The sequence below is a fragment of the Meriones unguiculatus genome, chromosome 2, assembly GCF_030254825.1.
Source record: "Meriones unguiculatus strain TT.TT164.6M chromosome 2, Bangor_MerUng_6.1, whole genome shotgun sequence".
Lineage (NCBI taxonomy): Eukaryota > Metazoa > Chordata > Mammalia > Rodentia > Muridae > Meriones > Meriones unguiculatus.
The window spans coordinates 50,093,950-50,121,053 of record NC_083350.1 but is presented as its reverse complement, the minus strand read 5'-3'; the positions used below and the strand labels follow the sequence as shown (position 1 = coordinate 50,121,053).

Sequence of the window (27,104 nt, the reverse complement as noted above, 5' to 3'; positions counted from 1 at the left end):
TAAAACATACTAAGGCCTGGTGTTGCGGACTCAGAAGTAGCACACTTGCCCAGCTTGTGTGAGGATGCAGTTGCCAGTGGCCGGGGTCTGGGTTGGGAGTTTCTAGGTGTTGAGCCTCTTATTCAAGGATGAAATAAAAACCCACACAACTGCAAAGTAGCCAGGAAATTTTATTCAGAAGCAAAGGAATAGTACAGATTAAAAGAATAATATGTTATCAAGATTGACAGCCGGCCACCACCATGGACCTGCCCAAGGACATCAGGTTACTGGCAGGGACTTCTTTTCATGGGGGTCTAACAGGAGGAGCTGGTTGCTGAGGGGCAGAGTTGGGATGGCTGTCTGTTTGGGTTGACGGACTAGGTCATGACTATTTTTATTGTGTTTGCCCCTTCCTGTAATGCATTTGACTTTAACCATGCGCCTACCTGGCTATGCACAGGGGTGAGGTGTTAAATAGTGGAGCATCCCTGTGTTCACTTAGGAACACCGTTTCGCCTTACTGCACACACACCCGGAACCAGTACAGGAGGAATCAGCTTGCTCCACTCATGGTACCCTGACAAAAGTGGACTACAACTGAAGACAGTCTGCCTAGGTTTGACGATCTTTAAGAGGAGGAAATTTTTACTCCGTTGTTCAGAATGGGGGACGCATGCACCTCCACACAGGTGGAGGTCCTAGGCTGGGAACAGGCTGCTAGCTACATTCGTCGTCCGGAGAGATGTGTGTGTATGCAGGGAAGACTCTCAGGCTGCAATGTTCATTATTATTAGAAGATCAGCTAGAGTCTCAGGTTCCTAAACTAGTCCAGTGCTTGCTGCCACAAGGGCCCTGGGCTTGGCTGCTAGCACCACAACAATAACAACAACAATTCGGGTGAGAGCTCTGGGGTGTAGCTCAGTGGCATGGTATGTGATTAGCATGTGTGAACCTTCATTGTGAGCTCACCTGTACACACTCGAAGCATGAAGTGACCACGCTACCAGCTGGGGTGTAGGAAAAATACAAGTCACCGTCAGGAGTGGTTTGGTTCCTGTCCTAGTGCTTCCTTTTCCTTTCCATTTCTTTAGGGTGGGAGACGTGTACATATTTAGAAAATAATTTAACATAGTCTAACTTGTCAGTTCTTGCTATGATTTCTGCTTAGGTGAAACAAACCACTTTTACAAAAACAAGTATCACATGTTTTCTCTCAGAAGTGATGTCTGGAGATGGAGTGAAAGGAAAGGATATAAAAATAAAAGGGGCACTCCTGGGGAGGTGGGTGGGAGAAAAGGAGAGAATAAAGGTTAGTAGATGTCCATCATGTATAGAAATGTCACAGTGAAAGTCCTCATTTTGGACAATTAATATTAACAAAAAAAAATTAAATCTTAAGTTCAATTAAATGTTAAGTTCAATGAAAAAAGTAAGGCACCCAAAGAGGCTAAAACAAAGGATCCTGCTTTTAACTGAAACCTGAAATTTTTGCTGTTTGTTTTGAGAATCTCATATCACTCAGGGTGGCCGCAAATTCTTTGTAGCCAATGATGAATTCTTGATCTGCCTGCTTCCGCTTTCGCAGAGCTAGGATTATAAGCTTATATTACCATGACCAGGGTGTTTTGGTGTTGGGGATCAAACCCAGGGCCTACTGCAGGCTACCAGCTGAGTTACATCCGCAGCCCATTTGTTTGTCTGTTTCTTTGTTTGGTTGGTTAGTTGGTGTTTTGTTTTGTTGTTTTGAGACACAAAATATTTAGAATATAAACAAGCAAAGGGAAATGGGAAAAAGACACTTTTGTGGGAGAAAAACAGCTTGGGGGAAGGTCCTGGGGTACAAAGGGTCTTGCGTGGATAATGACTACAGGGAAAGCACTGACTGTAGGAGGGGGGAGATGGAGAGGAGGAGGAGGAGAGAGTGTGTGTGAATTCAGTAGAAAGTGTCTGGTATTGTATTTCAAGAGAAACACCGTGCTGTTGAGGAGTAGCTGGGAGAAATACATGACCTAATTGAATACTGGAGAAGTTTATTCTATCTCCTGTGGAGAAAGCATCTCAGAGATGTCTGCTGCTTTATGAAGACATTAAGCACCATGGGACTTACTAGTAAGGAGGATGCTGTACATTTTTAAAGCTTATTTGGGGGGATTGGTTACATGTAACTCAGACATTAAACTTGCTCTGTCTAACATACATGAGACCTTGGATTCAATCCTCATCACCCTCCCCTCAAAAGCTTTCAGAATCCAAATTGTGACTTATGTGATAGACCAAAAAAAAAAAAAAGTTAAATCGGCACATCTCTGAATAATCCACCAAATTTAGCTCTTATCAAACTTTAATGTGTCTTCACACGGGCCAGGTATTTTGGTAAAGTGCAAATTCTTCACTGCTGACAAGCTCCCAGTGCCTGCCTATGACATTGGTTCTCCCACTTTGATAGCAAGTAGCTGGACTGTAGTCCAGATACTAAATTCTGATGTATTCATCTTCTTAATGCCTATCACAATTCTTGGTGGTCTAGCCAAGACTTAGCTACACTTCCAGAAGGACCAGGCATTTATAAAGAAAGAGCACGAGGCTCCTAAAACTTCACGTCTAGCACCTAATGGATTGCTTTCTATCATTAATAGGGGCTTGCTTTGTACCATGCACTTTCATGGACTCACGATCAGGATACGATTCTAGAAGCCTTTGGGTTATTTTCTTGTCCAAGACATACAGCCAAACTTGGCCTCATTTCATAGCCAACTTGTATTTCTTATTCTGACCATTGCTATTTTTTGTTTGGTGTCTACAATCCTAAATGTAGAACTTTTTATTCTAAAGCTTTGTATCTCTCTAGTGACTCTATAATCATTTTGCGAGAGGTCCTGGGTACCATATGGCTTGCCCTCCTCCCTTCTCTCTCTGAGGGAGATGTCTTTATTAGCAATGCAACCTGAGCTCAGAACCTTAGGAAAATGATTAATCCCGGAATAGAGAGCATTTAAGAGATCACGTTCTAACCAATTGATATTACACAATTGGAAGAAAAAAAAAGAGGTAGGGAAATTACATATTTCTTTTTGTTCCATAAAAAAAAAAAAATCCTTGAAAATAATGGCATCCAATTTCAAAGGATATAAAAATCTTACTTTTATTTTTAAAATTTTAAGACAGAGTTTAGACAGATTTGCTCCACTGAGGGAGTAAAGAATTCTAGCCTCGTGGGGATGGGGGTGGGGCTATCGGTTTTTTCCACTCAGCGCTGAGTCGTTTTCGGTTCGGGTCGTTCCGCTCTTTTGTAGTCAAAGACAACGATTGATGGGCCTGGTCGGGCCGGGAGGTGGGCAGATCCGCCCGCGGGTTGGGTTTGCGTCTTTGGGGCTGGCAGGGCGCTGGGCAGGAACTCTGGAAGGCAGCCAGAGGAAAGTGAAGTTCCTGGCGCGAGCGCGTGTCCTGCTCAAAGAGCCCGGCGCTAGCGCATTCTTCGTGCAGTTATTGGCTGGGACTCTGTGTGCCGCTGTCGGCCAATGAAGACGCTGGAGATCTGGCCCCGGCCCGTCCCCTTTCGGCGCCCCGGGATGAGGCAGAGACTGAACAGCGGGCGAACAAATCAGAGGCGCCCAGAAAGCCATGTCGGAGTCGGCGCCCAGCGCCCAAGCGCTAACCCGCTGAAAGTTTCTCTGTGAAACCTCGGGGACCGCCCGGACCCCGCCGAGAGGAGCTGCCCGTGAGTGAGATGGTCGCAGAGGCCCGGAGCGGCGGACTGGTAAGGCCGGGGAGAACGGTGGGAGTTTTGCTTCTGCTAGCTGCCTTGACCGAGGCTTCCACCGTCATCCACTATGAGATCCTGGAGGAGAGAGAGAAAGGGTTCCCCGTGGGTAACGTGGTCACGGATCTCGGTTTGGACCTGGGCAGCCTGTCGGCCCGCAGGCTCCGGGTGGTGTCCGGAGCCAGCCGCAGGTACTTTGAGGTGAACTGGGAGACCGGAGAGATGTTCGTCAACGACCGGTTGGACCGAGAGGAGCTCTGTGGGACGCTGCCCTCCTGCACCGTCACTCTGGAGCTGGTGGTGGAGAACCCGCTGGAGCTGTTCAGCGCGGAAGTGGTGGTCCAGGACATCAACGACAACAATCCCTCTTTCCCCACCGGGGAAATGAGGTTGGAGATTAGCGAGGCCATGGCGCCGGGGACGCGCTTTCCGCTCGAGAGCGCGCACGATCCCGATGTGGGAAGCAACTCTTTACAAACCTATGAGCTGAGCCACAACGAGTACTTTGCGCTCCGCGTGCAGACTCGAGAGGACGGCACGAAATACGCGGAGCTGGTCCTGGAGCGCGCCCTGGACTGGGAGCGCGAGCCGAGCGTCCAGCTGGTGCTGACGGCGGTGGACGGGGGCACCCCAGCGCGCTCCGCCAGCCTTCCCATCCGGATCTCGGTGCTGGACGCCAATGACAATGCGCCTGCCTTCAATCAGTCTTTGTATCGGGCGCGCGTCCGGGAGGATGCACCCCCCGGCACGCGCGTCGCCCAGGTTCGTGCAACTGATCTGGATGAAGGCCTCAACGGTGAAATCGTCTACTCCTTCGGCAGCCACAATCGTGCTGGGGTGCGGGAGCTATTCGCCTTGGACCCGGGGACCGGGGTGCTGACAATCAAGGGTCGCCTGGACTTCGAAGACACCAAACTCCACGAGATTTACATCCAGGCCAAAGACAGGGGTGCCAACCCCGAAGGAGCGCACTGCAAAGTGCTGGTAGAGGTCGTGGACGTGAACGACAACGCCCCGGAGATCACGGTCACTTCCGTGTACAGCCCCGTCCCCGAGGATGCCCCTCTGGGGACTGTCATCGCCTTGCTCAGCGTGACTGACCTGGATGCTGGCGAGAACGGGCTGGTGACCTGCGAGGTGGCACCGGGGCTCCCCTTCAGCCTGACTTCTTCCCTCAAGAATTACTTCACTCTGAAAACCAGTGCGGCCCTGGACCGCGAGACCGTGCCAGAGTACAACCTCAGCATCACAGCCCGAGACTCGGGAACCCCCGCGCTCTCGGCCCTTACGACAGTGCGGGTCCAAGTGTCCGACATCAACGACAATCCTCCCCAGTCGTCCCAATCTTCCTACGACGTTTACGTGGAGGAAAATAACCTCCCCGGAGTTCCTATCTTAAACCTAAGTGTCTGGGACCCCGACGCCCCGCCCAATGCCCGCCTTTCCTTCTTCCTCTTGGAGCCAGGAGCGGAAACCGGGCTCGTGGGTCGCTATTTCACAATAAACCGCGACAGTGGAGTCTTGACAACCTTGGTGCCCCTGGACTACGAAGGCCAACGGGAGTTCCAGCTAACGGCTCATATAAACGACGGGGGCACCCCCGCCCTGGCCACCAACATCAGCGTGAACGTATTCGTCACTGACCGCAATGACAACGCCCCCCAGGTGCTGTATCCCCGGCCTGGCCAGAGTTCGGTGGAGATGCTGCCCCGAGGTACAGCTGCGGGCCACGTGGTCTCGCGGGTGGTCGGCTGGGACGCAGACGCGGGACACAATGCCTGGCTCTCCTACAGCCTCGTGGGGGCCCCCAACCAGAGCCTTTTTGCCGTGGGCCTTCACACCGGTCAGATCAGCACTGCCCGCCCCGTCCAGGACACAGATTCACCGAGGCAGATTCTCACAGTCCTGATCTCAGACAACGGAGAACCGTTGCTCTCCACCACGGCCACCCTGACCGTGTCAGTAACCGAGGAATCCCCGGAAGCCCGGGCCGAGTTCCCCTCTGGCTCTGCTCCCCGGGAACAGAATAAAAACCTCACCTTTTATCTCCTCCTTTCTCTGATCTTGGTCTCTGTGGGGTTCGCAGTCACAGTGTTGGGAGTGATCATATTCAAAGTTTACAAGTGGAAGCGGTCTAGGGACCTATACCGAAGCCCGGTGAGCACCCTGTACCGAACACCAGGGCCCTCGTTGCACGCAGACGCGGTGCGGGGAGGCCTGATGCCGCCGCACCTGTACCGCCAGGTGTACCTCACCACGGACTCTCGCCGCAGCGAGCTGCTCCAGAAGCCCGGTGCAGCCAGCCCGCTGGCCAGCCGCCAGAACACGCTGCGAAGCTGTGACCCGGCGTTCTATAGACAGGTGCTGGGCGCGGAGAGCGCCCCCCCTGGACAGGTAAGAGTTAGCAAGTCATTTGTGAACCGCGTTAATGCCTGTTGATTCTTGTACCGCGTCCTGGGAGGTACGGATCTGTTCTGCTGTTGCTGTCGTTTTGAACGATGGTGATGTTTTTCTGAGCATGCTTCCAGGCTTTGACCTACCCTTCCTAGATCAAACAGTGCCTTCCAGGGGAAGTGGCTGGCTCGAGGGTGCTCTTTGTGGTCCTGTGCCAAGGTGATGATACTTGCTTGACTCATTCCTGGACTCAGTTCACACCCTCAGCACTCTTTTGCCATCACTATTAGTCAGTCATGCTAGGGGCACTTGATCTCAGCACTTTGAGCTTAGCTTGGTTTGTTTTGCTTTGGAAATGAGTTCCTGGATGCCTCTAACCAGTGTCAGTCAAGAAAACTGCCTTGTCTGTCCACCTGTCAAGTGCTTGCTACATCTCCTATATTAAAAAAACTAATGTGGTTTTAGGGGTTGGCTGTTTCTTTGTTTGAGGCTAGCCTGGAACCCAGTGTGGAGACCAGACCGGCCTCAGAGATTCACCTGCCTCTAAAACTAATGGGATTTTTTTAAAAAATAACCTTCATTGGCCTGAACAATCCTGTACCTCATTCTCAGATAATTTATAAAACTCTAGGCATCCTTTAAATTTATTTCGAGCACAGTACTGAAAGTAATGGGCATGTTCCCAGATGTCTTATAACATTAATAGTGAGCACCGTAGGAAACTTGGAAAATACATAAAAATATAAAGACAAAAATTTGACTATAATACTCAGACCTAATTGTTTCAGTTACAAAACAAACATTTATTTTGAAACTAAATTTAGACAGCCCACAAGAATATCAGGTGGGGAAGCCTCTAGTGGTCCTGATCTTTCTCCAGCACTGTGTCTTGATAGGTGTGGACCTACTGGGGAAGAGAGATTTATTCCTTCCCTTAGGTAAAGCATTCATTCATGCACGATGAGATGCTAATAACTATGAAGCCTTCCTGTGGAGACAAGTACACACTCTGGATTGTAGAAGAGTCACTGTTTGCTGGCATTATTGCTGGCAATTCTTTTGTTTGTTTGTTTTGTTTTGTTTTTTGAGACAGGGTTTCTCTGTGTAGCCCTGGCTGCCCTGGAACTCGCCCTGTAGACCAGGCTGGCCTTGAACTCAGAGATTTGCCTGCCTCTGCTGGGATTAAATGCCTGCGCCACCGCTGCCCTGCCATTACTGGCAATTCTTAGGTTTGGCAGTTAAACAAATGAGAATCCTCACTCACCAACTGAGTCTTTGACCTCATGCTACTCAGTCTCCTTTCTAGGCCTCTTACATGTAATGAGGAAACGGCATGGGCTTTATTGGACCAATTGGTGCTATTCTGCATGTGCCTGGTTGCCATGATGGCTAAGAGTTATTATTACTATCACTACTGGTACTTCTTTGTCCAAAAGCTTGAACTCTCTCTGGAAATGAGCAAATATGAGGACAGCCTAAGCTGGCAACAAAGAGGCTGACGAAGAGTGACAGCACACAGAAGAGGCTGCTCTGCCGTCAGCCTGGAAGCGACTACCTTTTTTCTAGAACAGTGTTCTCAAACTTGGGTGCCCCATAGAATCTCTCGGGGGCCCTTTCAAGAGTCAGAAGCACAGACATCTCAAATTTGCCCTGGAATCAGCTGGCCCATCATTTATTGTATGAAGCAGAGGGGGTCACTGTCATTCTGATGTTCACAGATCCAGGAGCCAAAAGCCAACTTTAGTGAACCAAGCCAAAATAATAATAATAATAATAATAATAATAATAATAATAATTCTATCAAATCACTTTCCAGCTTTAAAATTTAAAATATTACATAGAACAGTTCCAGAAGAGCGTTGTATGTGAGGTATACTGTAGCAGTTCAGTCAACTAAAGAAACAGTCTTCCTGAACCGCTCGTACGTAGGCTGCTCTTTTTGAGTCTGTCTGTCTGTCGTAGCCCAGGCTGGCCTGATCCTCTTGTCTCCACCTCCTGAGTATTGCTATCACAGGTGTGCTGCATTAGGTCTGGCTTATTCTTTGAAACTAGAACTGAACAATAGAACTGGATCTTTGGGGTGGCACAAATATATTTCAAAATTAAAATGTGGCAATAGTTCCATAATTTAGTATAGATGAATAGACAAAAAGCCATTGAGTTGTACACTTTAAATAGGTGAATTGCATGCTATGTCAATTACATTTCAATAAAGCTAATTTTTTTAAGCCTAGATGTAAAGGGGCTTAAAAGATGGCAGTGATTAAGAGAACTAGCTGCTTTTGCAGAGGATTTGGGTTTAGGTTCCACCCACAGCACGCACATTAGGCAGCTAGCAGCTTCCCATAACTAGTCACAAGGCTTCTGAAGCCTTCTGACGCCTCTGAGCACCTGCATGGGTGCGGTGCATAGTAACCCATGCAGGCACACATGCGCGTGCACACACACACACACTCTCTCTTTCTCTCTCTCATAAATAAACAGAATCTTTAAAAACAAAACAGAACCTAAAACCCTAGTGGTGGAACCAGGCACACACACCTTTAAGCCCAACACTTGGAAGGCAGATTCAGGTGCATCTCTACAAGTTCAAAGCAAGCCTAGTGGACCATCATGAGTTCCAGGAGAGTCAAGGTTCCATAGTGTAACCCTGAAACAGGAAAGTCACACACGTGGCCTGAAAGATCAAATCAAGTGTATGTAGGCTTAGAATTTGTGATGCTCCAATTCTAGCAAGCAGAATGTGTTTGTTTTAGTATGAGCTTACAAAACCACATAGTACCACATGTGCTGGTCTTTCAGCTTTAGAGAGGTCTTTTTTCCTGTCCGAACTTCAGAGCCCTCATCAAGACATAAACATAATACCTACTTTGTAAATCTTTAAGCAGTATTTGTTGAGGTAATACATAATGTGGATATTCATAGTGAATTAGTATCCCTATGTGTTAGACAATGTAAAAGAGGAAAAGACACTGTTCTCTTATGGTACACAGGATACCAAAGGAGATAAACATGAGAGAGAGAGAAAGAGAGGGAGGAGACTGCGTCGTGGTTATATGCACCTTTAATTGCAGCAGTTGTTGGGAGTCAGATGTCTTGAGTTCAAGGCCAACCAGGGCTACATAGTAAATCACTGTGTTAGTTACCATTGCTGTGATGAAACACCATGACACCACCATCACCACCACCACCATCACCATCACCACCACCACCACCACCACCACCATCACCACCACCACCACCAAAAACCATGAGGACAGGAACTCAAGCAGGGCAGGAACCTGGAGGCAGGAGCTGATGCAGAGGCCATGGAGGGATGTTGCTTACTGGCTTGCTCCTCATGGCTTTGCTCAGCCTGCTTTCCAACAAAACCCAGGACCACCAGCCCAGGGGTGGGTGGCCTCACAATTAAGAAAATGTCCTTCAGGTTTGCCTGCAGCCTGATCTTAGGTAGGCATTTTCTCAATTGAGGATCCCCTCTCTCAGGTGACTCTAGCTTGTGTCAGGCTGACATAAAACTAGCCAGCACAAACCCCGTCTAAAAGAACAAAGTGAGCAAGGTAGATGTGGCTTTACATTCTACAGTGGGGGCAAAGGGGAGAGACACCTGCGTTAGCCGAGGAAGACAGGTGGGGGCAGCCGGAGTGAAGAGCTAAAGGTTGAATTGTCAGGTGGGAGAAGAGGCCAGGGAAGGACCTTGTAGGAGAGCCCGTGCGGAGAGAGAGAGCAGCTCATCCCTGCTGAACCTTGAAGTGTGTGCACAACAGTCTGTCTGCACAACTAAGATCCTGCAGGGCCGGGGGGGGGGGGGGTCATGGCAGAGAGTTATGGGGCCGGCTGTTTATTTTCTAACCCCGCAGAAAATAGTCATTACAGAATGACTGACTGACTGTGAGGCTGACCTCTAGTGAGCCCCTGCACACACATACCACACACACATACACACACGCCAACACACGCATACATACACACCACATATACAGAGCCCCCCACACCACACCACACAGACAGACCCCACATTCCACATACTACACACATCACACAAGACATACACAACACACAGACAAACACATCACACCACACACACAGACACATGACACACACAACACACAACCACACATATACACACACTACACACATACACATCACATCGACACACATATATACACACACCACACTCACACAGACACACACAGCACACACAAACATACACCACAGACACACACATCACACCACACACACAGACACGTGACACACACAACACACTGCCACACATATACACACCCCACACACATTCCACATACTACACACATCACACAGAGACATACACACCACATACATACACACCACACACAGACACACACACCACATACATACACACCACACACAGACACACAACACACACAACACACCACATGTATATACACACTACACACATACACTGCACACAGACATGCACATCACATCCACCACACATATATACACACACATCATACCACACACACCATCCACACACGTACACCACACAGAGACATGCATATCACATATCACAGACACATAGATACCCACACCACACACATACATATATCACACACACAGACACACACCACACAGACACACACATCACATACAGACACACACCTCTCACACCGACACACATACACCACACACACACGCCACACTCACATACATAGACACACATCACACACATATACCACCCAGACACACCTACACCACACACACACACACACACACACACACACACACACCACACAGGAGATGTCAGTATTTTTCTTGCTTTGGAGACATTTGGGTAGAAACAGACCAGCCATCAGCTATAGCCCTGTCTGAGGTCACTGGAACCAGCACAAAGGCAGTGCAGACGGGAGTGGCAGCAGAGTCTTCAGGCTTGTTGGCTGACTTGAGAAACAGGGGAAGGAAAAGCCAGGGGTGGAGAGTTCTCCCTACAGCCCTCCACTCTCCACCCAGGCAGCCCCCCACACACACACACAGGCGGTGGATTGACAGCAACACCAGAGCAGGCTGATCCCTCACTCACCTCGGTTCCCACCGGGGGTCCAGCAGCCTTGTCGTTTGGTTTTGTATTTGGGGTATGAGGGGCTTGTTTTGTTTCCACATAAGAGCACAGAACTGCCAGATCTCTCCCTGTGGATTTCAGTGCTGGGTGCTGGCCTACGCACAGGCAAGGTGGTCCTGGGCAGAAGGACACTTTCTGTGGTAGCTGTTGCCAGTGTAGGCAAAGATTTGGATGGATTGACATCTCACACTTAGCTTCCGCTGGCGTGTTTACTGTTGGAGTGTGGCTTGCAGGGAACCAATGGTGTAAAAATGTGCTGCTTCTGCGCCTTGTGCTTAGCAGGCAGGCTGCTAAGGTGGGGGTGGGGTGATTAAGTCCCCAACTACAAGAGGTCCCCTGGGGCTAAGTGAAAGGCTTGTTCTTTTGAAATGGTCTCTGTTGGTAATTAACAACATATCATGAATACGGTAGTGTCAGATAAAGGAGATTTGTAGGCTCGAGGTTGGCGGTAGCTGACCCCCGTCATTCAAGAAAGCTGTTCAGCCTGTGAACATTAGCATTCTGCCAGGTAATGAGATCTAGTCCCGAGGAAGTCCCAGAGACTGGTTCTCACTTTTGGAACGGCTCCCAATTCTGGCTTCCACCACCTACTTCCATACTGTCCTTGGAATCAATGAATGGTAGCGTTTCCTACTGTAGCGGATGTCTGAATAAGAGGTTTGGTTTCTGCCCTGCCTTCTGTTACAATAAAAACGCGTGCTGTATAAATTTAATTGGCTTCATTAATGTGTAAGCCTTCTCTGCAAAGAGAGGTAATCTGGGGAGGAGCCGAATTTTTGAGACTATGCAGTGCTTCTGATAGGCTGATGCTTCAATAAGACCAGGCTGAGATGGAAGCTACTCATTTAGAATATTGGTTGATGACAACACTGGCTTGAACAAAGTGACCAGTCTCAAATGGCCACTAGCTTTCCAGGGCTGCAGGTTGCTAGGGCTCAGGAGGTAGCTGTTTTCCCCGCGAAAAGGGGCGGGGCGAATTGATGTGTTGGTAGGGGGGGATACGTATATGTTTCCTGCCTCTCCGTGGTGATAACGACCCACGGACATAAACGCGAGGTGGGCAGGAGGAAGGTCGAAAGAAACGTTAGTATTTATAATCTTGGGGGGTTTGTTATTTTGGGGTGTGTGTGTTTCCTCCCAGGGCTGCGACGCATTAACCCTGCTGCTATTGGGACATTCTCTGCTCAGCCTATTGGCTGAGCCCAGGAGTTGCTGCCTGCCAATCGGGTCGTGAAAGGCAGACAAATCTACCCCGCCACCAGCAAAAAAACGGCGCGTAACCCTTGCTGCGCCGGCGGAGCCGCGCCAGACGTGGCGCGGGGAAGGGAGATAGGTGTCTCCAGCTGCTGTGGCTGTTAGGGGCGGGTCAGCTTCTTTGGCTTCTCCGGACCAAGTAGAGACTTGGCGGATGGCAGCAATGCCCAGCAAGGTGAGAAGCTGGGTAGAAATTTGGTGGGGGGCTACCCTTTTGTTCCTCTTTTGCCACCTGGGCTACGTTTATGGGCAGATCCGCTACCCGGTCCCAGAGGAGTCACAGGAAGGGACTTTTGTAGGGAATGTCGCCCAAGATTTTCTGCTGGATACAGAGAGTCTCTCAGCTCGCAGGCTGCAGGTCGCTGGAGAGGTGAACCAAAGACACTTCCGTGTGGATTTGGACAGCGGAGCCCTGCTCATCAAGAATCCAATCGATCGAGAGGCACTGTGTGGGCTCAGTGCCAGCTGCATCGTGCCCCTGGAGTTTGTAACCGAAGGGCCTTTGGAAATGTACCGAGCGGAGGTTGAGATCGTAGATGTGAATGATCACGCCCCCCGATTTCCGCGGCAGCAGTTGGACTTGGAAATCGGGGAAGCGGCTCCGCCAGGACAGCGTTTCCCCTTGGAAAAGGCGCAGGATGCAGATGTGGGGAGCAATTCCATCAGCAGCTACAGACTAAGCTCCAATGAGCACTTTGCCCTGGATGTCAAGAAGCGCAGCGACGGCAGCCTGGTCCCAGAGCTGCTTCTGGAGAAGCCTTTGGATCGCGAGAAGCAATCCGACTACCGCCTGGTGCTGACCGCTGTGGATGGGGGGAACCCGCCTCGATCGGGCACCGCAGAGCTCCGGGTGTCGGTGCTGGATGTGAACGACAACGCCCCAGCCTTCCAGCAATCCAGTTACAGGATCAGCGTGCTGGAGAGTGCACCAGCGGGCATGGTTCTCATCCAGCTCAATGCCTCTGACCCAGACCTGGGGCCCAGCGGTAACGTCACCTTTTCCTTTAGTGGTCACACCCCTGATCGCGTGAGAAACCTCTTTAGCCTTCATCCCACTACAGGAAAGCTCACCCTTCAGGGGCCTCTAGACTTTGAGAGTGAGAATTATTACGAGTTTGATGTGAGGGCACGTGACGGGGGTTCTCCAGCCATGGAGCAGCATTGCAGCCTGAGGGTGGACCTCTTGGATGTCAATGACAACGCCCCCCACATCACAGTCACCTCGGAGCTCGGCACTCTACCCGAGAGCGCAGAGCCTGGCACTGTGGTGGCGCTCATCAGTGTGCAGGACCCGGACTCCGGGTCAAATGGGGATGTGAGCCTCCGCATTCCCGACCACTTACCATTTGCCCTCAAGTCTGCCTTCAGGAACCAGTTCTCCCTCGTGACCGCTGGACCCTTGGACCGAGAGGCTAGATCCAGTTATGACATCATGGTGACTGCTTCTGATGCCGGGAACCCGCCCCTGAGTACCCACAGGACTATTTTCCTCAACATTTCAGACGTGAACGATAACCCACCCTCATTCTTCCAGAGGTCACATGAGGTGTTTGTTCCTGAGAACAATCGCCCAGGGGACCTGCTTTGCTCCCTTGCAGCCTCTGACCCAGACTCTGGCTTAAACGCACTCATCTCCTACTCTCTCTTAGAGCCCAGAAATCGAGATGTGTCAGCCTCTTCCTTCATCTCTCTGAACCCCCAGACAGGAGCTGTTCATGCCACTAGATCATTTGACTATGAGCAAACACAGACCCTGCAGTTTGAGGTGCAGGCCCGGGACAGAGGCAGCCCACCACTCAGCAGCACTGTGACCGTGCGCCTGTTCGTGCTGGACCTCAATGACAATGCCCCAGCTGTGCTACGCCCTAGGGCCAGGCCGGGCTCCTTATGTCCCCAAGCATTGCCTCCATCAGTTGGCGCCGGTCACTTAGTCACAAAGGTGACGGCTGTGGACTTAGATTCAGGTTACAATGCTTGGGTTTCCTATCAGCTCCTGGAGGCCCCAGATCCCAGCCTGTTTGCAGTCTCCCGGTATGCGGGGGAAGTACGGACGGCTGTTCCCATCCCAGCTGACCTCCCACCCCAGAAGCTGGTCATTGTGGTGAAGGACAGTGGCAGCCCACCCCTCTCCACCTCTGTTACCCTCCTAGTGTCCTTAGAGGAGGACGCCCATCCAGTTGTCCCCGATCTTCGAGAATCTTCAGCTCCCAGGGAAGGAGAATCCCGGCTAACCCTCTACTTGGCTGTGTCCTTAGTGGCCATCTGTTTTGTCTCCTTTGGGTCTTTCGTGGCGCTGCTCTCCAAGTGCCTTCGTGGGGCTGCCTGCGGAGCAACGTGCTTTCCTGCGGGCACCTGCGCCTGTCTCAGCAGATCTCGGAGGAGGGAGGGCCTTCCTCCTTCCAACGGGATCCTCCGGATCCAGCTAGGGTCAGAAGATCCTATCAAGTTTGTGGACGTGGGAGGCCACTCTCACGGCTGTACACCGTTGGCGTCCGCGCCCACTCGGAGTGATAGCTTCATGATGGTGAAGTCACCCAGTGCGCCTATGGCAGGGGAGCCAGTGCGCCCAAGCTGTCCACCCTCTGATCTTCTCTATGGGCTAGAGGTGAGACCTTTACAGGCTCAGCCAATGCCTGAGGGCTATTGTGACCTAGACATATGGCTGGGCCAAGCGCCAGGGAGTCCTGACCTCCCTGTGAGAGCCCACAGTGTCGCCACCACTTTTGTGAGTAGTAACTATCTTGTCAATGTTCTACAAGTGTTTCTTGAATTGACCAGTGATTAGAACTCGGGTGCCCATAGATTAGAGCCGGGGGATGAGTAATGGCCGTGGTTGAGAGTAAGAAATAAAAGTAACTGATTATCAAGAACCAAGCTGCTGTGGAAGCATGCTAATGGAATGTGGGAACATTGACCGAAGCTAGCACAAGTGTGGGCTGGCCCAGGACATGACCCAAACCCAGGACTTCCTCCTCTGTTCTTTCTGATGAGAGGGCTGTGCTCTGTAGAATGTTAGCTCTGGATTACCATCTCCAACTGGTCTGATGGTAAACTAAAAATATTTGTCCCATGTTATCTGGTGTTTTCTAGCCCTTCAGGGGACTATTTATTTGGGGGAAAAAAAAAGATAGAGTCAAAAAAGGAAAGAGCCAAGGGAGCAGAGGGGTGCAGATCAAAGTGGTAGTCAAGATCTTCTCTTGGGACTCCTTACATTCCTGACGTGGATGTGAAGTAGACAGGTGTGTGTGTGTGTGTGTGTGTGTGTGTGTGTGTGTGGTGGGGGTGGGGAGGAAATGGCTCTTACCTCTTTGGGGGAAAGCAGTAGGTGATCACTCAGTGTCAGAAACCTGATTCACAGATATTCTGGGAACTTTTAGGGGGAGTTTTTGAGTTCAGTGAAACTATCAAGCCTAGAGGCCATTCTGGCCCCTGGTCATCCTCCGGGCAGCCTAGATCAACCCTGAAAATGTTCCCTTTCCCAAAAGCTGTGGTGCTCAGTTCACATTCTGAGTCCAGGGCCTCAGAAAGGCCAAGTCCTTTAGTCATCAGCTGGCATTGCTGGAGAGCAGGGCAAGACTTTAGGAGGTCCTGACAAAGCTTTAAAAAAGTATTTAGTAGGAGCTGGGGTGGGGGGAGGAAAACACCACGTGGGTTTTGCATCTCCATGAAATGCATTTCTATTGGTTCACGAAAAACAGTGGAAGCTTCTGAAGTCACGCAGGAAGTTTCTGGGACAACACAGAGGAGGGTTGTACCCGATGAGCATTGAGCCATCAAATTTGACTGCCAACAGGGCTGGATCAACCTGCAGCAGGAATGGGCGGGGAGGCAGGAGGCTTCTGTGGCACAGATTTTTCAGCAACTGTTCCCAAGGTTTCCAGGACCGAGGAGACTTCATAATTGGTTGAGAGCAGACAGACTTTTTGGCCAATCAAACTTAGAGCCGAGGTGGGGGATCTGCTCTTCCTGCCTGCCTCTCCTCCTCCAGCTCCACAGCTCCACTTACATTTAACTTCCCTCCCCCACCCACCCCCGCCAGTTGGTGACTAAGAAAGGCTGCAGGCAGGCAAACCTCAGAGCAGTTTTTTTTAAGAGGCTGGAAGGAGACATAAGAGACTTCAGCTTCTGCATTCCAAGCCCTGGGTTTTTACCTTGGAGACAGGACAGCACACTTACTCTCCAAGAAGGGACTCCTGGGTCATGGGGCCTATGGCGTCCCCACAGCTCGCTGGGAAATGGCAAGTGCTGTATATGTTGTCCTTGTGCTGCTGTGGCTGGGTGTCTGGGCAGCTTCGTTATTCAGTGGTGGAGGAATCTGAGCCGGGGACTTTGGTGGGGAATGTTGCTCAAGATCTAGGCTTAAAGGTGACAGATCTGTTGAGCCGCAGGCTGCGATTGGGCTCTGAGGAGAATGGGCGCTATTTTTCCCTGAGCTTGGCGAGTGGTGCTTTGGCAGTGAGTGTAAAGATTGACCGAGAGAGCCTGTGCGGAGCCAGCACTAGCTGCCTGCTGCCAGTACAGGTGGTAACTGAACACCCCCTGGAGCTCACCCGTGTAGAGGTGCAGATCCTGGATCTCAATGACAACTCTCCTAGCTTTGCTACTCCTGAGCGAGAGATGCGCATCTCAGAATCAGCTGCGCCTGGAGCCAGATTCCCACTGGACAGTGCTCAGGATCCAGACGTGGGCACCAACACTGTGAGCTTCTATACTCTAAGCCCCAACAGTCACTTCTCTCTCAATGTGAAGACCCTAAAAGATGGGAAGCTGTTCCCAGAGCTAGTGCTAGAGCAGCAGCTAGACCGTGAAGCCCAGGCAAGACATCAGCTGGTGCTCACTGCTGTGGATGGGGGGACCCCGGCCCGCTCAGGGACCACTCTTATCTCTGTCGTTGTGCTGGACATCAATGATAATGCCCCAGCCTTCCAGTCCTCAGTTCTACGTGTGGGGCTTCCAGAGAACACACCCCCAGGCACACTACTGCTCCGTCTCAATGCCACTGATCCAGATGAGGGCACCAATGGCCAACTAGACTATTCTTTTGGAGACCATACACCTGAAGCAGTGAAGAATCTCTTTGGCCTGGATCCTAGCAGTGGAGCAATCCATGTGTTGGGTCCCGTAGATTTTGAGGAGTCAAATTTCTATGAAATTCATGCAAGAGCCCGAGACCAGGGACAGCCAGCCATGGAGGGCCACTGTGTGATCCAAGTGGACGTGGGGGATGCTAACGACAATCCCCCTGAGGTGCTACTGGCGTCTCTGGTCAACCCTGTCCTAGAGAGCACACCGGTGGGCACAGTAGTGGGGCTGTTTAATGTGCGAGACCGAGACTCGGGTAGAAATGGTGAGGTGAGCCTGAATATATCTCCAGACCTACCATTTCAGATCAAGCCTTCTGAGAACCACTACTCACTGCTCACCAGCCAGCCCCTGGACCGAGAGGCCACCTCCCATTACATCATCGACCTGCTGGCCACTGACGCTGGCTCCCCTCCCCTCCACACACATCTCACCATCAGGCTGAACATCTCAGATGTCAATGACAACGCACCCCACTTCACCCAACAGCTCTACACTGCCTATATCCCAGAAAACCGGCCGCCAGGCTCTCTCCTCTGTACCGTTGCTGCCTCAGATCCAGACACGGGGGATAACGCCCGCCTCGCCTACTCTATTGTAGGAAGTCAAATCCAGGGAGCCCCAGCCTCCTCTTTTGTGTACGTCAACCCCGAGGATGGACGAGTCTTTGCCCAGCGGACTTTTGACTATGAATTACTGCAGATGCTGCAAATCGTGGTGGGGGTCCGAGATTCTGGGTCTCCCCCGCTGCATGCTAACGCATCCCTCCACGTGTTTGTCCTTGACCAGAACGATAATGCCCCGGCGGTGCTGCACCCACGACCGGGCAAGGAGCTCTCGGCCCCTCAGAGGCTCCCTCGCTCTGCCCCGCCCGGTTCTTTGGTCACCAAGGTGACAGCCGTGGATGCTGACGCTGGTCACAATGCGTGGCTCTCTTACTCTCTGTTACCACAGTCCACCGCCCCCGGCCTGTTCCTTGTGTCTGCCCACACTGGTGAGGTGCGCACCGCCCGGGCCTTAGTGGAGGACGACTCTGATACCCAACAGGTGGTGGTCCTGGTGAGGGACAACGGTGACCCTTCGCTCTCCTCCACAGCGACGGTACTGCTGGTTCTGGAGGATGAGAATGCGGAGGAAATGCCCAAGTCCAGTGACTTCCTCTCACACCCTCCTGAGCGATCAGACCTCACCCTTTACCTTATTGTGGCTCTAGCCGCCGTCAGCCTCTTATCCTTAGTTACCTTCATTTTCATGTCAGCTAAGTGCCTGAGCGGGCATGAAGATGGGGACCGGGGTGGGGGCCAGTGCTGCAGGGGCCAGGACTCACCCTCCAGGGAGTTCTATACGCACTCCAGCCCCAACCTGCAGGTGAGCTCAGACGGCACACTCAAGTACATGGAGGTGACCCTGCGGCCCACAGACTCTCAGAGCCATTGCTACAGGACATGCTTTTCTCCGGCCTCCGATGGCAGTGACTTCACTTTCCTCAGGCCCCTCAGCGTTCAACAGCCCTCAGCCCTGGCGCTGGAGCCCGAGGCCTTAAGGTCCCGCTCTAGTACACTACAGGAGCGGAGCCAGGTGAGGGCTGGGCGCCGCCATTGCGACCCCCCCCCCCGGGGTGGGGGGCGCGTTGCCGTCCACGTAAGGAACTTTGATCTTGCACTCGCTCTTTGTACGGAGCTGGCTCCTCTGCTTGGTTGCTTTTGAAAGCGGATAATCAGAGTGGTAGAGGCAAAGATGGAGCTCTGAGCATTGGGGGGAGGGGAGGGTCGTGGGCCAGAGGAGGTGGGCTCAACTCCCTTCTCACATACAGAAAGGCTCGCGCCCCGCACCGCCGCTGGTGAATTCTCACTGATCTGGCAGATCGTGGGGGTCCCGCGGGGAGGCCTCCACAGACCCACGCTGGGGCAACCCCCTGGGCGCCAGCTCCAGTGCGATCTGCCACTCTTGAGTCTTCCCCCTCAGTTTCTCCCCGCTCTCACCCTCCGTGACTTCGCCCGTCCCGTTCACTTCAACTCTGTTTACTCCAGCTCCAGCCAACCACTGGTGTTTGGCTAGGGCTGGCCGGTGGCCTTGGTGCTGGTCACGCCCACGCGCCGTCCCTCCCCCGTTCACCCTCTGAGCTGCCCCGCCCAACCTCCCCTCCCCCCGGAAGGTGCTCGTGGTTGACTGAGACCTGGTGAGGTTCCCACGTCGAGCCTGGGCAGGACCAAGCGAGGACTGAGGAGTTTCTCCCCAGCCTTCCCCAAACTCTCAAGCTGACTGTCCCTGCCATCCTGAGCTGAGTCCTGCATGTCAGGAGTGATGCTGGTCCTCCAGGCTCGGGACAGGCGGAACCAGTTAGCCCCAGTCTGGCCGGGACTGGGACTCTGGATAGAGCCCCTCTTATGAGACAGCGCTTTGGTTGGACAATGAGCTGTTGACCCCGGTGTCAACAGCGACCCTTTCCTACTCCTAGAACTGTGTGTGAGCCTGGAGAACTCCTACTCTACGGGTTCAAAACTAGGCGTTGGCTCCGTCGAAAATTTGCTAGATATAGGGTCATGGTTTGGGAGGATGATCAGGGACATGAGACTTGGCAAATCTTCCCTCCTCGGACAGATGGGAAAACCACAGCTTCTGCCAGATGCCAGTGGCAGCCCTCAGATGCAGGGAGACTGAAATGGCAAAAGAAAAAAAAAATGTCTCCACAAACCGAGAAGCTTCAATTCCAAGTCTGTCCATCCTCCACCCTGCCTCTACTGTGTGGCATTTATATGCTGAAACATCTCCAGATACTTCATATAAGTTGATTGAAAGAGCTCTCCTTAAAGAGCCAGAAGCACTCAGCAGAGGCAGGCAGATCTCTGAGTTTGAGGCAAGCCTGTACTATATAGTGAGTTCCAGGACAGCCTGGGCCACGCAGAGAACCTATCTTAAAAAAAAAAAAAAAAAAACAGAAAGAACCAACCAAACCAATAAGAACCAGGAAATTTCATTTGCCCCTCCTACCACCGTTCCTGCATTGTTATTTGTATTAGCCTGATAGTCATTACTTTCACTGAGGTCAAACAGCTTTCTCAAGGTCAGAATAAATGATGATCCAGAGCCTAACACAGGCCTGTTTAACCCCAGTGTGTGTTTTGAATAGCTTGGCACTTGGAACTTGTAAAGTTGAGCAAGAGATGGTTGGCATCTGATAGGATGAGAGAGGATGGAAGTCATTCCTCATCAGGACCTCAAGGGTGGAAGAAAGTCTTTTGGGTTTGCCTTTCTCTGCAGCCCTCACTGAGCAAACTTCTCCCCGATCTTCCCATATGGGTGTAGAGTTTCGCTCCATTCCCTGTCAGATCACAAACTCCATCCTCCTGCTCATTCTACTGTCAAAGGGTACAGTGGCTAAGGGTCTGCACCCTTCCCCACAGCGCCCCAGCACGGCACCCGACGCACCAGGAATGCTTTCTGGGTTCCACTCACACTGCTGTCACTTGTGAACCTCAGTGTGAGTCACTGGCAAGTCCCGGGTCTTCCTTCTCCCCTGTGTAATCTGAGATGCTCACACTCCTCCCCTTGGGAGCCTGAGTGAGAATTAATTACCCAGCACATCCCAGAAACTGGTGAAGTCATGGCTGTAGGGGAATGTATGGCGGGCTACCACATCCCCTGGAAGGACCTGCGGAGCTTGGAAATTAAGTGGTGGCTGCAGAGCCCTGCACTCTGAGCTGGGTGGGAGAGGACTACTCGGTGGCGGAGGTTGTAGAATGTGGTCCCTCTGGACTCCATCCATCCCAGCCATTTTCTCTGCCTTGGACAGAGCTGCCTTGTTCTCATCTCCTTAGTCACAGGCCATTGTGTGGTATGAAGTTCTGGGGGTGAGAGGCATCCTGGGCCTTGGATGCCCTATAAAGGCCCAGGCTGGCGTGACTCCTAAATTAATAATGTATTTAGCTGTGGGAAGAGGTCTTTGAGAGCAAGGGCCTGGAGGAGGTGTCCCTTGGAACGTGTCTGCACAACTTGGCACGAAAAGGGTTACCCCCGAGCAGCAGCCATCTTGCTGCAGCTTGCTTTGTTCCCAGCTGAGGAGCTGAATGCTTCTATTCTAGGGCTGCTGGGGTTTGATCTAAACGTGCCTCTGCCTTTTGAGGAGGGCCATTTTCCTGCACCCTTTCCCCAGTTCCAGTCTTTGGGCTGGGAAGTTCCGAGCCTGGGACAGAAAAGGGGGATCCATTTCCTCAGCAAAGAAATCTGTGCTTGTTCACAGCTCAGATGAAGTGTTTTGTTTAGTCCTAGGGTTGGTTCTCCCCACCCCCACCTTCTGGAGACATGTATACCATCCCCCTACCCCTTGTCCCTTTGCCTTCCTTTACCCACTCCCCGCCCCCTCTCCCAGGGGCTCGGTAACACCTCACTGCTGTGGGGTACTCAGCTGCTTTTCCTCTGTTTTCTCCACAGCAAGCCCCGCCCAACACCGACTGGCGTTTCTCTCAAGCCCAGAGACCTGGCACGAGCGGGTAGGTGACTGACTCCACAGCCCACCCTCTTCTCTGCGGCTTTTTCTCGGTGATGACGTAGGAGGAGATGAGGGGAGGGTTCGGCATTTTCTACAAATGGCTTCTTCCCTCATTTCACGATTTCAAGGAGGCTTTTGTCTTCTGGGGGGCTGCTATACAGACCCCAAAAAGAGATGCCTATTTTGGAAGCGAAATTCACCCACTCACCCTCTTTGTCTCCTGGGGGGGCTGCTTTACACACCCCAAAAAGAGATGTCTACTTCGCCTATTTTGGAAGCAAAATTCACCCACTCACCCTCTTCCTTCTCCCAGCCACACGCACATTTTCCTATTTCCAATTTCCTGTCTCTGTGGGACCCAAGAATAGACAGGGGTGGGGGTAGGGTGAGGAAGGCTTTTGTACCTATCTGTGTTTACATTTTCCGAGCAGGGCTCTAGTCTGTGGCTTGAGTAGAGGAAGTGGGCCAAGAGAAAAGCAGGCTCTCCAGTCTGAACCTTCCCTGAACCTTGGAGGAAAATGGGGGTGGGAGGGAACGAAGGAGGAAGGAAGAGAGAGAGAGAAGGGAGAAAAAGAGAGCTTCAGCCCAGCAGTAGGAAAAGGAAACCACACAGCTGGAAATGGCACTGCTTATAAAATGATGTGTTCTCACAGCAACATGAGAAATAGAAAGTTGCCCTAAGGAGAGCCCAGGCAGGTCTCCCTCGCCCTGCTTCTCCAAACGGCCTTGAGAACTCACACCTGCCCTGCCCTGCCCTGCCCTGTTTGCCTTCTCTTTCTCCCCCACTTTCTCTCTCCTCTCTGCATCCTCCCCAAAGTCTGTCTTGGTTGGCAGTCTCTGCCTCTTCCTTTTTTCATCCCTTACACCTGTGTCATCTTGCCCTGGTCTGCACCTGTCCTGTCCTGTGCCTGCTGTGGCATGGTGCTCAATAAAAGTGGAAGGGATGAAGACATTTGATCCTAGTGGTAGACTGTTCTTCCTTTCTCTCTGTCTCTGTCCCTTTACTTGTCCCCTTCCTGTCCTCTTTTGTTTGTCTCCCAGTCCAATCATTTCCTGTGTCACTATGGTCTTCTGTCCATGCTGCATCCTATTCTCTCTCTCTCTCTCTCTCTCTCTCTCTCTCTCTGCTTCCCTTTCTGTTCTAAGGCTCACTGTGCCATTCAGTCTCCATGTCTATTCTGCTTCTCATTCAAAGTCAGTCTCTCTCTCTCACACACACACATACACACACACAATCCCTGTCTCATTTCTTGGCACTTGTAGGCAAGCCAGCACCCAGGCGCCTCCTCCTCCTCCTCCTCCTCCTCCTCGGGGCCCCTCACACATGGAGCCTTTGATAGCTGCTCTCCACCACTCACCCTCCCATCCTAACTGCCCCAGCTGTTCATTTCAATCCAGTATAAATTCCTGCTGAGACAAGAACCCCCTATGGGGGTGGGGAGGAGGATGGACTTCAGTAGAAAGACCTTCAGTTGGTCTGAGGGGCGTGGGATGGGATCTGGGCCAGGCTGCTAGGCAGAAGCTAGGAGCTGGGAAGAGTCAGTCCAGCAGGGAAGCAAGGCTTGGGCTTGCTCCCTTCCTATGTTTGTCCAGATGCTAAGATGGTGAGTTTAGAGGCTTCCATTCTGCTTTCTCCTCACAACCAATCCCTAGCTACAAGAACCAGAAGCTTTGAGTAAAGGCAGATTCCAGCTCCTAGGCATGTGTCCTAGGCATGGCCAGGCTTGTCTGCAGCTTCAGGAATGCAAAGCACTTCCTAGAGGGCCCCTAGAAGGGAGCCCGAAAAGGATGGGGCTGCTGTTGCCCCTGCTTTGACCCCAGCTGTTTCCTTTTTCCCTGCTGGCCTTGCCAACCTTCTGTAGGTTGTTCTTGTATTCATTCATTGAGTTTTTATTAAACATCTACTGTGAGCCAGGCACTGTGCTAACATGCTTGTAAGAATGAAAAAGCAGACACCATCCCCCAAACCTGAAGTTCCCAGGTCACCAGAGGAAACAACATCAACAAATCACACTAAACAAACAACCACAAAAGCAAAAACAAACAAAACCCCCTCCAGTTACAAATCAGTTCTGTGAAGAAGAGGGTGAGTGTAATAGGGGATGCTTCCAGGAAGGTGACATTTGAGTTGCAGCAGCTTTGACCAGATTGGGCAATTGTGTTCCTTCTACCCTGGCCAGCAAAGACCCTGGCCCTGAAGCAACAGCTGTTGCTAGTCTTGGATGCCCCAACAGCTGTTTCTCATATACCCCTCTGGAACATCTTTCCTGTGCTGCAGGTCCCTCCTCATCAGTGAGAGGCTTTGGTGGCCTGGAGTCCACAGTGGAGCTTTTGAGGAGATGAAAAAGGCTCAGAAGGCCCCTTCCGTAGTTAATTTGCTGTGGTTGACTCAGGCCCAAAGTGGCCAAGATGAAGCAAGCATCAGGGTGTAATCCAAAGGGTGAATCCCTCCATTCATTTAGCCCCTGGTGAGGCCCTTCTGCAGTCCTGCATCATGAGATAGACAGAGATAGTCCCAACCTCAAGGAGTCGGCAGTGTGTTGAGTGTTGTAAAGAGCAGCATGCATGAGGATCTGACTTAGTCAGATGGCAGAATGATATCAGAAGGCAACAGAGTGGGTGAAATCTGAAGGGTCGAGTGCAAGTCAACCACCTGAAGACAAGAACATTCCAGATGTAGGAAGGACCCATGCAAAGGCCCCGTGGTGAGGCCTCTTGAAATGAACACATTGACAGGGAGTTTTCTCTTGGGTATCATTTTGATAAGCAAACTGGATGAAGAAAGGCAATTTCTCGTACTCGGTGTAATCCTGGTTACAGCCCTCCACTGCTTCTCTGCCCACTATCTGGTCCACTGTCTGCCAGCCCATCTGGCCAACCCCATCAGGGTTAGAGCAGGGACAGTGTTGAAGTCTTTGAGAACCCAGGGCAAAGTTCAAGGCAACAACAGGTCACACTGCCCAGACAAAAGGGAAAGAATACTGTTCCAAAGTCCTTGCTGTGTGTTTTTCCTTCCCACACTGCCTTCTTAGGTCATCATCTGGCTTCTGATTTCAACAACTGTCGTTCCAAGCCTTAAGCCCAGCAAGCTATTTCTCTCTTTCAGGCTGTAACCTGTTCTCTGCCTGGCTTGGCAGCTGTTCCCAGAGTCCCTGGTACCACCTTGTTCTTCATGGTTCTACATTATACACTTTTCCAATCTGTGTCCTTCTATTCCTTCTCTCTGAGACACTATGCCTACTCTCTCTCTTCCTCTCCCTCTCCCTCACTCTCTCCCCTTACTCCCCTCTGAGATTGGACAGTTGTTCAACAAACAAATAGCAGCCTTTTTTTTTTTTCTCTGCTCATAAAATAGTACATTCTCAAGCTGGAGAGAAGACTCAGGCTCACAGATTTAGAGCGCTTGCTGTTCTTCCAGAAGCCAGAGTTCGGTTCCCAGCTCACTTTGTTTCTCAAACAGGAGAGAGAGAGAGAGAGAGAGAGAGAGAGAGAGAGAAACTCCATAATCTAGGAAGAACTACTAACATTTTAATTTAGAAAAAAATGCATACATGAAAATAGACAGTATGCTTAAGTTCTCAGGTCCTACCATTCGCTCCTAACTTGCTGTCCTATCCTATGTTGTTGAGACCCCCACCCTGTACCCCTTAAATTATTTCAAAGCAAATCCTAAACATTACATAATTTCATCTGGGATTTCTGTCCTTTATTGGGAGTGTTAACAAATGTCTTTAATCCCAGCACTCTGGAAACTGAGGCAGACACATTTTTGTAGAATTGAGGCCAGCCTGGTCTTCAGAGAAAGTTCCAGGATAGCCAGGGCTACATAGAGATCCTGTCTGGGAAAAAAAATATTTTTTTTTTTAAATATGCATTTTGCAGTTGGTTTAGTATCTCCTCAGTCTCTTGATCCTTTTTAGTATAAATGTTTCTTTCCCATAATTTTTATCTTTTGGTTGCAATTTATTCATTGAGTCATTAACATGTTTATTATATATCTTTCTAAGCATTTTTATTTCTATAGTCACACAGCATGCATAAGCTTTGTTAAACTCGTTCATAATATTACTAGGTTGGTTTTTTTTACTAGTTTTTTTTTAATAGAAATTGAGGTCATCTTTCCAGTATCATTGCAGCCTATTTTTTCTTTTTTATAACATGTTATATGAATTCCCCCATGTCAGTAAAAACTCTTCAAAAGTCATTACATTAAAGTATTATATAATGCACCTCCTATGGATATATATTTATAGATATAGATACAGATATGGTGCTAATAGAGTCTCGCTTTGCTAACCAAATACACGCGCATTCACATTTGAGCACAGTTAAGTATAGGCTACTGTCAGTGTGGCCTTCCTGGGTTTCTCACTTTTTCTTAGCGCAACACAGGGAATACTTTGTTGCAGCCCAACCCCTATCCCCAACCTCCACATGCAAGGATAGCCAAAATATGTTGAGTGCTTGGAAAATGAGCTCTTACCCGCAGTCCATCTCCTTCATGTTGACTTTTGTTTTCAAATCTTGGAAGAGGCCCCTGAATTTGCTGATGGGGTTCCAGGCTGCCTTGCTGAAGCCAAGTTCCTCTGTGTGAGATCATCATGGGCTTTAGGGTCATATCAGGCCAGATGGGAGTTGCAATGTCTGCCACCGACCTAGCTGTGTGTGACTTTGAGAAAGCCTCCAAGCCCTGCCTTCATCTGCCGGAAATCAGGGATAATCATAACCCTTATCTACAGGGTGGTTCTAGGAATGAAACAGATGAACACATGGACCAGCAGGTCCAGGGCACAGCACCCCTCCTCCCACTGTAACTTCTTGCCCAGCTTCTAGAAAGCTGGCAGCCTGCCCACCTGTTTGGCCTGTAGTCTTCAAGCATTTTCCTGACAGTCCAGTCCTCATGGTTCCAGGCTACCCTTGCACTCACCTCTACCACCGTGGCAGCAATACCACCCACTGCCAGGGCACCTCCTGACCTGAGTTGTCTCCGAGTGTTGTCCCACACCTTGATCGGCCCCTGAGCTCAGTCACCCAAGACTGAGGTT

General features: G+C 50.9%; 1 protein-coding gene across 19 annotated transcripts in view; it reads left to right on the top strand.

The window, feature by feature from the left end:
- The window catches only part of LOC110557101 (protocadherin gamma-C4), a 188,042-nt gene that overhangs the window by 150,913 nt on the left and 10,025 nt on the right, over positions 1-27,104 (top strand). For 14 of the 19 annotated variants that reach the window (XM_060377391.1, XM_060377390.1, XM_060377396.1 and 11 more), the window contains exon 2: positions 22,002-22,060. In XM_060377391.1, the coding sequence (XP_060233374.1) occupies positions 22,002-22,060 (59 nt within the window). Of the gene's footprint in view, positions 1-3,361; positions 6,137-12,195; positions 15,094-16,523; positions 19,149-22,001; positions 22,061-27,104 lie in introns of those variants that run through there. The other 5 variants (XM_021651248.2, XM_021651252.2, XM_021651247.2 and 2 more) reach the window with 5 other exon arrangements.